Genomic DNA, 17,046 nt, shown 5'->3' on the forward strand with positions numbered 1-17,046 from the left:
TTTTATCCATTAGTAATAGTTAGCAATAACTTACCACTTAGAACATTTTTATAAAGAAAAACCTCAGTGTGAATAGATAATAAACTAAAGGGTAAAATATAGTTAATATAGGTTTGGGCTAATGCCAATCATATCTAGGAATTTTCAAAATTGACCAATTTAGTCCAAAGCTTTTTAAGAGTGTCTATTAAACTAAAGAGTAAGACTTAGGTATAGTACTGAGATGCTGTTCCTTAAGCTTTTCTTTTAAAATTTTGCCATGTAAATTTTTTCTCATAAGATGAAAGTATATTTTTTAGTTAAGTATACACATGGCTAAATTTTAAGAGAAAAACATAAGTTATTGCACCTAAAGTACTATACTTAATTCTTGTCTCAACTTAATATTAGAATTATACGTACTTTTTTTTTTTTTAATGGAATAATTATACATACTTTACCTACCCAAAAGAAAACATTCTTTTCATGATTATGCATTAAAAAAGAGTCATAAATATTGAGTATTTAAATGCAATGCAAGATGAGAGGAGCGATATACGGGAAGGGCAATAAATGATTTCCTTTTCCATCAACGGAAGAAACACACTCAAATGAGTAATCGACTGCAAGGCAGCATCATCACCAATATCCCTCGCACCTTCACCACCGTTCGCAAACACTCCTTCTTTGCTCCCACTCCCAGGTTCCTCTCTCTTCACTCCCAAATCAAAACTTCACACTTTCATAATTCATATACTTATTATCATTATTATTATACATCTACATTTCCTTCACACTCATAATTACTGCATTTACGTACATCTATGTGTGTATATACGTACTTTCCTTTTTTTTTTTCTCTTGGCTAGGGTTTGGTTCAATAGTTTACCAATCGGCATGGAAGGAAATGATATCTCCATCTCCACGGTTGCTTCCGAGATGGTAGTCGGTGACCGTGAGCTTCTCGACAAGAAAATCGCTGCAATTCGAAGCACCGGTCATCAAAAACTTCAGGTCTTTTTGGCTTTCGTTATGTTAAATTCTGAATAATTCAAAAACCAAACAATGTTCAATTCTTAATGTTAAAATTGAATAATTCTAACCAAACATTTAAAAATAAAAAATAAAAAATAAAAAACAATTCCAATTTTATTAATTATTTTAGTTTTTGACAAACGAAGGTGTCCAGACCTGTTCGAGTATCTGTCTATTCTCTCGAGTATACGTAGTCTCTCGTCCAATACACACTAAATTATTACGGGAAAGAATCCCCTAGAGGCGGCCCCATTGGGGGCAAGATATTTTGAACCCAAGAATCACTAAACCAACTCCTTGGGGTTTTTGACATATTATTAGTATTGGTGTATGCTATAAGTACATTTCCTAGTACAATTTGGATGTTGAGGGGTATATTAGATTCTCTTCACAAAATGCTATGTTATGGTGATTATATTATGTATTAAAACTTGTTCTAGAATTCATTCCATCGAGCTGAAATAGAGGGGCTCATGGTACTTTAATTACCACTAAAAAAAATAGAATTTCACATTTGTTTGTTTTTTGGATATGAAATGTGATTTATGTGACGAGAGGCGTCTATGGATAGTGGTAATTTGTTGCTTCTATAAGCACATGTCCGTGCATTCAATTACTGCATTGTGTTAGTGGTAATCAGAGCTCATGTTTAGAAATCATGTTGTTTATTTTCTTTGTTATTGTTTATGTTCTTATTAGGTAAAAAGAAGAATTGGGTTTGAGATAATATAAATTTATTTTTATTGAATTGAAAACAAATGGGAGAGAGGATCAATCAATTCTTCATTTCTTTTGAATAAATTTTTGGAGTGGATATTCATAGTTTACTCTTTAACCCACATTGTATTCTTTTGTTTTCAATATCAGGTAATTGCAGACTTTGATCGCACATTAACAAGGTATTCAATCAATGGCCAACTTGGGTCAAGTAAGTCTTTATGGCAATTACTTTGTTATGTAATTATTTTCTTTCTTATAACTCTGTTTGTAGGATTAGCTTTCAGTTTTCTCTAATAACATGTGTAGGCAGTCATGGCCTTGTGCGACAGGAGAATCCAGAATTTGATGCCAAGAGGCAGCAATTATATGAATATTATCATCCATTAGAGTTTTCCCCAACAATTCCAATCGAAGAGAAAACAAGGCTCATGGAGGAGTGGTACATGAAATCAATAACTGTGATGCCTTTCTTTAATCTAATATACCCATTATTGTAGCTTATAAGCATCTAAATGAGACAGTTTAGTTATTCCCCAACAATTCCATTGAGCCCTTGCTTTAATGGCACTTCCTTGTCTCATAAGTGTGGGTGGAGTATAAGGTCATGGGTACAAAACCCATTTGGTACCAATAAGAAAATTATCCATCTAAATGTTTATGTTTGTTGGAAAATTATCCCTTGTTAATTATATGGCCTATGAATATAACTGTTGATTCCATTGGTGCAGGTGGGGGAAAACTCATGCACTTCTTATTGAGGGAGGCCTTACATATGACACAATAAAGCAATCCGTTGCTAATGCCTCAATTGCTTTTAGGGAGGGTGTTGCTGAACTTTTTGAATTTTTGGAGGTAAGTCTAATCTCAACCAAGGTATTTTCTTTTTCCCCAGACTCTAATCCGGGACTTGTATGATTGTGACACAAAGTATTCCAAGCTATCCAATGAAAAATTTGGTCTTTTGATTTTGGGTCTGTTTTGTATAGTACTAGCTAGTTTAGCTAATCGCTTTATGTTGGTTATTGGTTATCTGAGACATTCTGCCTTTTTTTAATATTTTACTCTGTCTATTTATAATTTGCAGGAAAGAGACATTCCTGTTCTTATATTTTCCGCAGGGCTTGCTGATATCATAGAAGAGGTTAGTTTAACAAATTTTTCCTTACAGTGGTTCATATTCCAAACATGTCACCTTTATTTGTTAACTTTAGGCCTGACTTGCACTCTTTTTGAGCATCGATGCCTTTTTTCTCACTTTACTAGGTCCTGAGGCAGAAACTTCATAGATCTTTCAAAAATGTTAAAATTGTCTCAAACAGAATGCTATTTGACAGTAACGGTCGCCTTGTCTCTTTTAAAGGTATCCTTTAGTTCTTCTAACCCTTGAAGAAACTTATTATAATAATAGGAGTGAGTTCCACTTCATATTCATGTGTTTCCTGTAATCTACATAAAGTTGCATGTCTGAAGCTTTCAATTGATCTATAATGGCCTGATTAGATTACTTTGTAAGTTTCTGTCCATGGAGTTTTCTGTGCCATCTTAGAAAATCTGGCATGCATTATTTGAGTTTTATGAACTCCTTTCTGAAACAGTGGAAATGATTTCTTTTGAGATATTTGTGTCTATTTGATAAAACTAACACACAAGAAAGTCGTATAGTGAAATTGACATGATTATTTTGTCCAGTTCATATTTAATTGATGACAAGTTTTTTGGGTATCAATTGAATGATCCTTGAGTAGTGCCAGTATATAACAGAATATTAATTTCATACCTATGTTAGTATTTCCGTTATATACTTATTGTTGAAAAATCTTTAAGCAAATAATGTATAATAACTTAATCATTTCTGGTTACTTTTGTCTTAGGGTTTTTATATTAGACCTATAAAAATAGGGTTTTTATATTGGATCTGTTTTTATTTATGCTTGTAAATATTTACAGGGAAGACTATTCATAGCCTCAATAAGAATGAGCATGCTCTTGATATGGCTGCTCCTTTACATGACCGATTGGGTGATATTGATGGGTCAACTGATGACAATGCCTCAGTGAAGAGGAGGACCAATGTGCTGCTTCTTGGTGATCACGTTGGAGACTTGGGAATGTCTGATGGTTTGAACTATGAGACTCGAATATCAGTGGGTTTTCTGTAAGTTTTCTAAACTTTCCCAACACCCACTATTCTTATTATATTTTACTTATATATATATATATATAAATAAAAATAAAAACTATTCTTATTATATTAGTATATCACTTGAATAAATTGTACATATATCCCTGTTCTCTAGCCATATTTAAACATATAAGTCTTCCTTTGTCTAAATTCTATGAAGTTACTACATGTACTTATATCCTCATGTAATGTAAAGTGCTTGTGAGATGCTATCATATTTCCCTTTTTTGGTCATTGGAAAATATATTTTGCAACATTTATGAAGAGTTCTAGGAAACTTAATTTTGGATTAACATCAGTCGCTGTAAAAGCATATAGAATGCATATTTAGTTCCTTCACTGCACAATACTCTTAGATAACAATCGAACATTCAAATTTCTCAAATCCTGGTACTAGACAATAGATCCTTTTTTTTTTTATTATATTTTTTTTACTGTTTCTGCACTTTGTCTAATATTTCTATTTCTGTAAACTACATGTTTGTTTCCAAATCCTTTTTGCTGATTTTGTTCTTTTCATGTAAGAGCTCTTTTGGTTTTCCTGATTAGGATTTTTGTTTGATGATGGAGACTGTAGCATAGCAACATATCCAACAAGTTTCTTGTTCAGAAATGTTCTTGAGCAGTTCAAGAAACTAGGAAGAGTTTTTTATGGATAAAGGCTCCAAAAAGGGTTTCACTCTTTGTTTGGATAGCAACATGGTGGATGATTCTTATTTGTGATAATCTAATCAGGAGAGGTTCATATTTAGTTGGTTGGTTCAGTGGGGAGATGGTGTATCATCTATTGATACATTGTGATCTTGCCTATGCTTTGTGGAGCTTTGTCTTTACAGGTTTTGGGATTAAATGGGTGTTACCTAAGTGGGTAGTTGATCTCTTGTTTGCACGCAGAAATTGGTTTGGGAAGCACTCATTGGATATTTGGTATGTTGTCCCTCTATGTTTGATGTGGATATTGTGGAGGGAATAAAACAGACAAACTTTTGAAGACCCAGAAAGATCAATTTCTCAGTTGGAATCATTGATGATTAGATCTATATATAATTGGTCTTGTGTGTGGGTGGGGTCTTACATAGCAATTCCCTTGTAGATTTCAAAGAATCATTTTGTTTTTGTGCATTGTTTTTTAGGGTACATTGTGTTCATTGTTGTGCGCATATAGTAGTCTATTCTCTGAATAAAATATCATTACTTATCCAAAAACAGAAACTAGGAAGATAGAATGAGCTAGGGCTTGCTCTCACTGGCATTGGATAAAGGTAACTGCTCTAGCTAACATCATGCAACTCTTTGTTAAAATCTAATCAAAAGAGAGTGATATTTGGGTTCAGCTTTTAAACCCATCATTGACTCTAATTTAGAAGAATGACCTCACCTATGGTCGCTCAGTTCATAAGGGCCAAAATACCAACAAGGCAAGTGTGTATTCCCACCATACCATTCAAAAGGAAATAAAAAAGAAAACAAGGTGTCAATTTTAATGTTCTTGTTTTAAGGTAAGAATGGAAGCGGGTAGCCTGCCTGATGGAAAATAGATCAAGGTAGGAGGTGCATACACGCTGTTGAAACCAGAAGAGGGTGCAATTGATCCAACAGCCTGCAGCTAAATGGGAAGATAAGAGCTGTGCTTTCCAAACTGCCAAGTTCCTTAGACTTCTAGCCTATTATTCTTTACAGGAATTTGAGTTGTTCAACTGAGGGTGCCTTTTCAAAGCTATTAATTTTATTCTTCAATTGTTTATAGATTGATTACATTGCTGCTGAAAGATGGTTTGTAAGATCATTTGATTTGTTATTGATCTGTTTCTGTGAAACAAACACTTTGTCAAGATTGTAGGTTATCAAGCTAGGCAGTGCTGTTTTCTTTGTAATTGTGGAAGAGAAATAGGGATTAGTTTTGATTAATGGGAAAAAGATGCTTAAAAAAGTGACTGTCTTTGTTATCAATATCAGATTACCACTAAATTATAGATGCTTGGTTATAGTACCAAGAGGGACTGGTTACGGTGAGCTTTTCTTGTTATAAATACTTTGAGATGGGCACTCTATTTGTGTCACCTTTGGGCATGACTAGTAACCAATCCCCCTTCTCCCCCATCCCCCACATCCTCCAAAAAAGAGTAAAAACCATGCCATAAATTTAATGATTGGCAAGTTGGAATCTGTCTGTGGAGTGCAATAGCTGCTGAAAGAAAGGGATCAGTTATTTGGTTCTGTGGGAAGCTATGGTCATTTTCAGTTGCAGATTTGAGTGATCACTTGTTTTAGTTAAAGCTTTAAAGCACCACTAATGTTGTATCCTTGTAATCATGCATAAAAATAATACTGAGGACAAGCTATCTGTATGTTGGTTTTTAATCATGATATTGAGGCTTCTTTTACTTGTGCATCTGCTTTGCTTATTATTTATTCTGTAATCACATACTTTTTTAGTTACTGAACCCTATAAAATGGTATTTCAGGAATGACCATATTGAGAAATCTCTTAGTAGCTACAGCAAAGCCTTTGATGTTGTTTACCTGGTGAGTTGAATTCCTTTTCTTTTTTTAATTGTTAAATAAGTTATTACATGCACCGGTGGGCCTAGTGAGTTGAATGCCTTGTAACAACACATGTTGGGTTTGTCTATTTCCTCCTTTTTTGGTGTGCCTCAAGAATAGTCTTGTTAATCGGTATTCTTCTCCTGGACTGCTGTCACAACCTTAGGCAATGATTTTATCTGACTAAATTAATCAATCAAAATATCTGATGAAAAATCTTGTAAAGCTATCTAGATGAATCTGTGGATTTGGCAACATTTATTGTGTTAGAATGACTTTGTCTTTGGGTAATTGATGTAGGACCAGATTTGTGATAAGAAAGAGAGAAAAATAACCTAAAACATAATGGTTTTCCTAAGAAGCTAACTGAAGAGAGTGATGTTGGATTAATTGGGGAATATGTCTAACGTGTACTTGTGGTGAATTAAGGTTTAGGAGGATTTCCAGATCTAGGGTCTTGAGTTGTAGAAGAAAGGGTGAGGGCTTGATTTCTGGATCTTGGGTTTTGAATTGTAAAAGAAAGGGTTAGGGCTTGAGATTGGCTAGGGGTTGTTGAGTTTTATTTATTATTTTTTATGGCTTTTTGATAGAGAAAGTGAGGTTTTATGGATTTCGATAGGTAAGAGATAGGGCTTGACTTAGGGTTTTGAAGAAGGAAAGAAAGAAATTTATAGTGTTTATGCGCTGAATGAACAAAATAGAAGTGTTATAAATGCCCTACCGGACCACTGGTTAAACTGTGTTTCGAAATAAAATCTGGAATGGTTTGAAGTTACATACCAGATAAGCAACGATACGGTCTCAAACCGTGAAAACCACGTAAACTTTACAGGTGAATTGCTTTGAACCAAGGATAAGACAAGGCCGAATGACAAAATAAGAGAATCTTAAGCCCCAGACCTACTTGTTTGTGTCATTCTGTGCATTACTATTAAAAAATTTACATGTTTTTATTATTATTATATTTTGTCAGTCAATACCATTGACCACTACGATAGCTACTCTTATTTTGATGGATACAATCAATAGTATTTCAAGCCTAACTACAATAGCTATTCAAATAAGCAAAAAAGTACTTCTAGCCACTGAGAGCTACTAGGAGATGTGTCAAACCTGAAAACCTTAAGTATGATTTTCTTATTTTATGTATTTTTTATTTTATTATTTATTAAGCTATAATGTTACTTCAAGAATTTACTTTTCAGTGTAGTTACATTATTAGTGGTTAAATCTTATATATATTAGAATGGATTATCTACATGCCTCTATAATTTATATATAATTATATAACATTTTACAATTGCATGAATGATTAGTTTAGTTTTTTTATTTGTTCTAAATTTCTGTCATATGATATGATTTTTCTATTTTTTTGGTTATAATTTACATTAATGAATTTTTTTTATAGTTATTTTTATAAATATAAAATATTTTTTTATAATTAATTAATGTATGGTTGAACTAATGAACCAATCCTTTAGCTAGGTCGACCTCTGGTTCGACTCTGATAACTATGCAAAATAGTACCTGTGAACAATAACACAAGAAAGAGAAGAGGGAAAGAGAGAAGAAAAAACAAGAAAAGAACACACAACGGTGATTGAAAACACCCAATAATTAATCAATTCCATCTATCTTTTGAGTATATTGAGTACTATCCTTTAAGTATATTGAGCATAAATATATGTAAGAACTCTTTCTTGTACTAGTAGTAGTAGATATTTTAGTTTGAATTCTAATAAGATTTATAACTAACTAGTCTCTTACATGAGCTACATGTGTTTTTAAACTTTTTTTTATTTATTTTTTATTTTTTTAATTTGAAAAGTATAAGAAGCAATAAAACTCTATATTTATACTCTATTTTAATATTCTAAAGCCAGAAACATACTTGTAGTTATAGGAATTTGGGGAATATGGGGGAATTTGTTTTAAATTTTAAATGTACCTAAATTTTAGGTGTTTGAAATTTATTATTTCCCTTATTTGATCCTATGATTTGAAGTTTTTAAAATTTATTGTGATTAATGTGTGAGGGCATTTTGGACAATTTAAAAAGTGGACACCAAAAATATATGTTCTATTGATAATAGTTTAGGTAAAAGGCTAACTTGGACTTAAATGAAGTAAAATCTTAGATACTTATGATCTAGAAAATTCTAGACTCAACTAAACTATCAAAAAATTTCTCAAAAAATAAAAAATAAAAAGACTAAACTATCAAAATACCTTTTATTCAAGGGATTGAAGAAATTACAGGTTTTTTTTTTGCCATCAACACAAAATTGAGCATATTGTGTTAAACAAAAACTTCTTTCCTTTTATTTATTTTTATTTATTTTTAATTGTTGATACAAACAAAAACCTAAATTAACAATTGGGGACACTTCTGTGTGTGTGTGCTATTCTAGACTTTTTTCTTAAAGTTGAAATAAGGAGGCCTATGTGGCTGATTTGATGAAGTTCCCAAATAGTGTTCTTTTATGGGATCTAAATTTTAGAAGATACAGTGAAGATTGGGAATTGGAATCCTTTTACATTTTAATGTCTAGAATTTATGGAGCTTCTTTGAGAGGAGTTGGGGACGATAAGATGTGTTGGAAAATTGCTACGGGAAGATGTTTTCCTGCTCGTTCTTATTACCAAGTTCTGACAAAAAGTTTCGATCAGTCTTTCCCTTAGAAGACTGTTTGGAAGTCTAAGGTCCCTTCTAGAGTTGCTTTTTTTGTTTGGACTGCAGCTTTAGGGAATATTTTGACTATTGATAATCTTAGGAAATGGAAGATTTTGATTTTGGATTGGTGTTGTATGTGTAAAAGAAATGGGGAATCAGTAGACCACCTCCTTATCCATTGCCCTATTGCTTTTGATTTGTGGTCTATGGTGTTTACTTTGTTTGGCATTCACTGGCTTATGCCGAAAACAATGGTTGAACTGTTGGCTTGTTGGCAAGGAAAGTTTAGGTGGCATCGGAATTCTGCTATTTGGATGGCTGTGCCCCATTTTTTGATGTGGTGCATTTGGCGGGAGAGGAATGACCGGCATTTTGAGGATTTAGAGAGATCAATTTCAAATTTTAAACTCTTCTTCCTTAAGACACTTCTGGATTGGGTTACAGTGTTAGGCTTTCATTCTTTTTATTCAGTCCATGGTTTCATGGACTTTTGTACTTTATGCACTTAATTTGTTTTTGTCCTTGATGTATACTTCCTTGATTTGTTTTTGTCCTTGATGTATATGAGGTAACACCTTTCTTCTTTTTAATATATTTTTATTACTTATCCAAAAAAAAAAAAACACCTAAATTAACAATTGATTTAACTCTAGGACATAAGTAGATTTTTGAAACCACATGACCAAACTTTGATTGGACTTCATATGTGGACCCCATAAAATAAATCTTGAATAGTCGAATTGGTGAAGTAGTAAAAAATTAATCTTCTATGGCTGCATCAAAGTTCCAAACTCTACGAAATTCATAAACCAATGATTAAAAAAAAAAAAAAAAAAATTAATGCCTATATTATCTACTTATAACCAGAAGCCAACTTGATCTACAAGCTATCTTGGGCTCAAATCAAAACCATTAATAGAACAAGTGTGGCCTTATTACAAAACATGAAATTCCAATTAATTACATCCTGTAAATCTGTCCTGTTCCATATTTTATTAGATTCCTAAAATATCCTTATTGTCTAAAATTGAATAAACTAAAACTTATAAATCTGAATGTCCTTGATAAAGCTTCTTCCTTGTCCTTGTTGCCCCCGCATCAGTAATCTTCTTGACCATGTGACATCCCAAGTATTGAAGCATTTTGTATGCAGGTTCTACATTAATGGAACTTCTGATCACAAAAAAATGTGAGAGTCAATTCTCTATGATGTAAAGTTAAGACTTTTTTGGTTACAAGAGATCTCTACTGCACAAAAATTAGTATTACTATGCCCGCCTGGATGTTGGGGTAGTCTAGCAAGTAAAAAATTAATCTTCTATGGCTGCATCAAAGTTCCAAACTCTACGAAATTCATAAACCAATGATTAAAAAAAAAAAAAAAAAATTAATGCCTATATTATCTACTTATAACCAGAAGCCAACTTGATCTACAAGCTATCTTGGGCTCAAATCAAAACCATTAATAGAACAAGTGTGGCCTTATTACAAAACATGAAATTCCAATTAATTACATCCTGTAAATCTGTCCTGTTCCATATTTTATTAGATTCCTAAAATATCCTTATTGTCTAAAATTGAATAAACTAAAACTTATAAATCTGAATGTCCTTGATAAAGCTTCTTCCTTGTCCTTGTTGCCCCCGCATCAGTAATCTTCTTGACCATGTGACATCCCAAGTATTGAAGCATTTTGTATGCAGGTTCTACATTAATGGAACTTCTGATCACAAAAAAATGTGAGAGTCAATTCTCTATGATGTAAAGTTAAGACTTTTTTGGTTACAAGAGATCTCTACTGCACAAAAATTAGTATTACTATGCCCGCCTGGATGTTGGGGTAGTCTAGCCAGATTTTGCCAAAGATATCGTATCCTTAATAAGGATTATATTGCTAATACAGCTTATTGTATTACTTGCAGAATGATGCACCCATGTGGGGAGTAGTCAAGCTTGTCTCTCAGCTATGTTCAGCTGGAGTTGATTAAATGCCACCTTACCTCTCAACTTCGTTTATTTGAAGGTGATTTATTACCATATACGAATTCATTGGAGGAAGCCTTCATGCATACGTATATAGAACAAGCTAGGCTAAAATGGCATTTGCAATGATATTATTTAATGTTCTTCTGGTGAATAATTTTCATAATTTATGGGCCTTTATTTCTTTACTAGAATGGTATTGGTGGTGGATTCACACCTACATAAATATTTTCTTTTATCTGATTTTGATCCTAGAAAGGTACAACCTTTACATTCAAAGCTATTGCATTTTTGTGATCCTATTTTTTGGCTTGGGTTTTCACTTCCATGAGAATTTTGTGCCTACAGGTTAGGAAATTTGGATTTGTGTATGTCAGCTACTAATCTAGGAAGCTCCATGCATGCCCTTATGCCCGCAATGTTGCCTTTATCATTTTATAAGATCAGTTCTGATGCTAGGGTTCAGAATGGCTGACACCTGATGGAGCTAAATTTTTAGTGTGGAGGATGATCAAAAGATGGGTAGTTTTGTTAGGTCGGCATGAATTGTGTTGATAGTTGGAAGACGAATCATATGCCCAAGAATTTATTAGCCAAACCATGTTAATTTGAGTAGGTATAAAAAATTACCTGATTCAATTTAACTAGGTCCCTTCAGAATTATTGGACTCCCACGAAAAGCCTTTTGGGTTAGCTTGCTAGTGATGGTCCATAATTTATGTAAAACTAGATGCTCTGGTTCTTCTCTTCAGCTTCTTCAACATGCAGAAACTTGATCAAACTTCATTTTTCATCAAATTCATTAACATGTGGCATCTTTAACTATAATTACTTTATTATATGTCTGTGCTGGTGCTGGCACACTGATCTTTCTGCAAAACCAAGCTATCTTAACCAACTGTTTTTGTCATCTTTGGGCCAGACAAACATAAACCTTCTCGTTGGCTTGAATTTGTTGTATGACAGATACTTACATGAAAATTACTGTAGTCCTGCCATGTTATAACTTATAGGCATGTTTAGGTCCATGCAGAAGCATGGCTTATCTGATTAGTTATATGATTAAATAATCACTTATGGTTTGATTGGATTGAGTTCAAATTTTCTGTCTCACTTTTTTTGCTCTACTCTATATTCCACAAATAAAAAATTGACACATGTTGACCTACTTAATTAAAGTCGAATTTTCTGCATTTTCTTATTTCACTTCCTAAAAGAAAAAAAAAAAAAAAAGGTCATATTAACGGGTGCCCTTAGTGCAACTATTAATAAACCATTTTTGAAAAGCTTTGATACCACCACTTTTATGGGAAAGAAAAAAAAGGTTGTCAAAACATTAGAAAAACCTTATTTCAAGACCCCAAAATATGATTTTTATGCTTGGAGACTAAGTTTTGCTATTAGGTGGTCATTTTTAAGGCCTATAAACATTATAAAAACCTTATTTCAAGCTAAACCTAGCCTCAATAATAATTTTTGCAAAAGTTGCATTCACAAACAACAATGACATGCATTCTTCCTTTTGAAGTAATTATGATATCTGGTTGACAAATTACTCTACTTTTCTTGTGATTAATACATGGATTAAAAGCATAGGCAAATCCCCAACCATCAACTTCGGGGTTTTTCATCTAAAAGAGCTTTTGCATCTCAGAAAAGCAAAGGTTGAATGGAATTTTTCTTCGTGCTACTGTTAGATTTTGGGATATTGAAGATCATGTTTTTTGGTTTGGCAATGCTGAACTATACCCAACTATTGAGGAATTTTCTACCATCTTGGGATTGTGACCCTCATGCTTCTGTTATTTACCCTCCATGTCACCAAAAGTATGCTCCCACTTTGTCAAGTGGGTCTTCCCATGCAAACCGTAACATCTTCACTTAAAAGTCAATAGGTGAACATGAGGAGGTCAGCTAAAATTGTCATGCCCATGATCGCAGAGGATGTTCATGAAATCCGTCAAAAGAATACCACCTTAGATTTTTGCTTGATTGGAAAATTTATTCTATGTACAAGGGAGCTTGGCTTTGTGGATGCTCGCATTAGAACTCATTGATGCACTTGCCAAGGGTGTAACCTAGTTCTCATGATTCCTGCAAAGACTTTCCAAGGTTTGGATGCTTTGTCTAAGAAGGAGACTCGTTTCATGGTAGTCCATTATTGCTCTTTATCTGGTTGATTGATTATCTGTCTTTGCTTCTAATACCTACCATGTCTGAATATGGCTCGAAGCATTACAAGAGCCAAAAAAATCATCGATGTTGGTTGCAAGACACAGGACAAATGGACTTGCTTCTTGTGCCGAAGGACAAATCACAACATCCGTTGGGAGTTTACTTGGTGGAGATGTGACTTTCCCATGTTTAGATCACCAGGATGGGACCGTATCTTTTTGGTGGGATTGAGAATAACTTCTTTTTACAAGTATGACAGACTCTTGAGACAATTTGGACTGGAACATGTGCTGATTCTAGGACACACCAATTCTTTTGTGGCTACTGATGTGACCCCAACAGTGAGGGTAAAGTAGAACCTGGACTATTGGATGGTCATAGTCTCATAGAGCGGATAGGACTTTTGCTAGACTTGGACTCATTGGGATAACAGAGGGGTTTGTAAGTTAGTTGAAGGACACACTTCTAAGAGAGAAGACTTTGAAGAAAGAGTGGACAAAATTTTTGAAGGACTTTATTCCAAAGAATGAGAAGAAAATGAGACAAGGGAATAAAGGACTTGAACAAGACTTTTTCTTTTGCAATGAATATTTGCATTTTAAAATTTTGTAAAAAAGCTTTCACTTAGGCATTGAACTAAGTGAGACTCTCAATTTGTTATCTCTAGATCCTTTGTGATTGGGCCAAGGATAGCTGCCCGCATACTCCATAAAGAAGGATTAGATTATCATGTAGTTCAAATGTAATTGTCAATTTTTTCCTATGTCCCCATTTCGGGTTTTCAATCTAGCGAGCTCTCTCACACTCAATTGTTTTCTCTCTTTTTGCATAGACTGTCCTTGCAGGTTTTTAACCTATGAATTTTTTTTATTATAATTTTTTAACCTTTTTTTGTAACCTAATTTTTGTCTAAGCTGCCCTTTCGAGTTTTCAGCCTAGAGAGACTTTTTTTTTTTTTTTTAAAATTTTTATGTATGGTACTTCTTCATCTGATCCATTTTGTACCCTAAATTATTATTATTATTATTTTAAATTTTATTTTTACTTTATTTTTTTTTTTTAATTTTTATGTATGGTACTTCTTCATCTGATCCATTTTGTACCCTAAATTATTATTATTATTATTTTAAATTTTATTTTTACTTTTGGTCTCACTCTTCTGGTGAATTTCTTCATAATTCTTCTTTGATAACCTTGAGTGGGTCAGATTGGGCGGGTGGAGGGCAATGTTTTTAACTAACCCACTATTGGCAGGTTGGAAAATTCCAATCCATCACCAACTCACCAATCTATGAATCTGTCAGGTCGATTAAAAATCATAATAGTTTAACTTGGCGGATTAAGCAGGTTGGGCGGGTTGACAAATCCAATTGACTAAATGAAATTATTTCAATTAAATTAGATAATTTTTTGCTCCCACAAATAAGAAAAGAAAAGAAAAAAATTGCAATTTTTATTAAAAATAATTACAAATACTACATTAGTTTTTATTGGAATGACTGAAAACTTTATCTCACTGAAAATAAAATCATCTTAGAATCTGAAATTAGACGTGTACACAGAGTGAGAATAATAAAAAAAATTTAGAGAGAGCAGTTGGATTTTATTAAGGAAGAGAAATGTGGAAAAAAAAAAAATGCAAGAGATGAGAGAAATAAAGTAGGTGAATATGTGGTAGCGAGTTTTGCAACATGACAAACTATGTGTATACATATATCAGCGAGCAGGTCAGATTGTGGCGAGTTAAATATATCTTAACTTGCTATTCAACCCGGCCTACTAAATTATCTATCTAATCCACCCAACCCAACTCACCTCAATTAATGAACTTATATGGATTGGGTCGGGTTGGTTTGGATCGAATGGATTGGCAAGTTAGGTGGTTTTTCTACACAACCCTAGTAACATAACTATGAGTGCATTTTCCTGTATAGGTCTCACACACACACACACACACACACACATGTGGTTTTGCCTCTTGGGAGTACGCCCCAACTAAATGGACCAAAAGCGAAGGGTTGGGAGTCGCCACTTGGTTTAGGTCCAGATTCCAAATTGGGCCCTTTGATCCCTTTATAGAAGTCTACACACCAGACATTAGGTCTAAAGTTAGTATGGGAATGGAAAAGTGTTAGGCATCTAAACCTATTGGGCTTATGGGCCAATCTCCATTATGGGTTTATAGACCATATTTCATTAAAGACATTATTAAAAGATTCCTAATCTAAATATTAAATACACACAATGCATTAAATAAAAATAAATAAATAAATAAATAAAACACGAAATATGTCAAACACTACATCAAAACACATAAGGAAACACATTAAAAAAAAAAAAAAACAAATATTTTTAAACATGGAAAGTTGAAAATTAGATTAAACACAAACATAAGGAAACACAATAAAAAAAAAAAAAAACAAATATTTTTAAACATGGAAAGTTGAAAATTAGATTAAACACACAACGAAAGATATCAAATTAATCATAACATGGAAAAATTAACTAAGGACGATATGGCAAAATAATAATTAACTTAAATCAAACTTCCACTTCTGCTTAGCGCTGATTCTCTTTTTCCTCTGTATGTAAGACTCTTTGGCGCTCTGCCTTGGAACTTACTCAGTAGAATATTATCTTCTTTAGAGTGATATTTCTTTCCCTCCTTTAACATTGAGCACCCACACTAGATGTGGGATATGTGCCAAATGCTAAATATTTGGCACATATCCCACACCAAACTCAATTTTAGCCAATTTAGTAGATGTGGGATATGTTATTTTTTTTGCAACATTGAACAGTACCGTGGCAAATTTGCCACGGTACGGAATGCATGTGGCAAAATTTTTTTTCTTTTAATGTGTAGATTGTGTAGATGAGTTGTAATAAATATTATTTTAATGTGTAGTAAATATTATTTTAATGTATAAAATTGAATTATAAAACATCTGATAAATAGGATGTTGTAAAATAATGTGGTAAAATAATAAAGTAAGCCTTTGGTGTAGTAAAATGACATAATTTTTAGAACATTTGCTACAGATGCTTACTGGTAGGATTTATTGGGCTTTTCTTAGGGGCTGGGGAAACAGTTTTCTTAGTCAATTTAATGGATTCTATTCTCTCTGAACGGAACTGTTTCACTCTATCGGACAAAGAAATTTCTCATGTCCATCTTATAGAAGAAGAAGAAACTACTGTAATGAAATTTTGATAAATTTTGTTTCTCATGTTTCAGCTCTGATAACCGCTTGCGTCCCATGTGTGACGTTCGGCCAGATCGCTGAGATTGTTGACAATGGCCAGGCTAGTAAGTGAATTTCCTATAATTATAATTATATATATATATATAAAATACTATTATATATAATAAAAGTTACATTCTATACATCTTGGTTGTGTTAAGTGGATTTGCATACTTTGAATTTTTATGAAATTTTGAAAGTCATAACCCTTGTCAAAGTAGTTCTATCATAAAATCACACATTTTTTTATATATATATATAAGGATATGGTGTAGTAGCCTATATCAAGAAAATTCCATTTTCTGCCCATGAAACCTATAATGTTGTGTTGTAAACTCGAGGGGAAGGTGTAAGAACTTGGGGAAGGCACAACCGCACAGCTCAAAAATGATCATTTTTGAATTATTGGCAAAAAGGAGAATGATGAATCGAACTCTAGAATCCAAAATGGGAAAGATTCACAATACTAATGAACACGTAACCATTCTAACAGTTATTTCAAAAAATAA

General features: G+C 33.1%; 1 protein-coding gene across 2 annotated transcripts; it reads left to right on the forward strand.

The window, feature by feature from the left end:
- The first annotated feature begins 497 nt into the window (after positions 1 to 497).
- LOC111983684 (uncharacterized) lies at positions 498 to 11,945 on the forward strand. 2 transcript variants are annotated; one of them, XM_024015342.2, is made up of 11 exons: positions 500 to 682; positions 849 to 993; positions 1,882 to 1,942; positions 2,041 to 2,173; positions 2,463 to 2,586; positions 2,819 to 2,875; positions 2,998 to 3,094; positions 3,682 to 3,889; positions 6,382 to 6,442; positions 11,057 to 11,157; positions 11,466 to 11,945. In XM_024015342.2, exons 1-10 carry the CDS (start codon positions 591 to 593, stop codon positions 11,120 to 11,122), a joined length of 1,044 nt encoding a protein of 347 aa, XP_023871110.1. In that variant the 5' UTR covers positions 500 to 590; the 3' UTR covers positions 11,123 to 11,157; positions 11,466 to 11,945. The 2 variants fall into 2 exon arrangements, with proteins under 2 accessions (XP_023871111.1, XP_023871110.1); XM_024015343.2 differs by lacking the exon at positions 2,041 to 2,173 and having other exon boundaries at positions 498 to 682; positions 1,882 to 1,913.
- Positions 11,946 to 17,046: the final 5,101 nt, after the last annotated feature.

The sequence above is a fragment of the Quercus suber genome, unplaced genomic scaffold (genome assembly GCF_002906115.3).
Source record: "Quercus suber isolate HL8 unplaced genomic scaffold, Cork oak 2.0 scaffold_418, whole genome shotgun sequence".
Lineage (NCBI taxonomy): Eukaryota > Viridiplantae > Streptophyta > Magnoliopsida > Fagales > Fagaceae > Quercus > Quercus suber.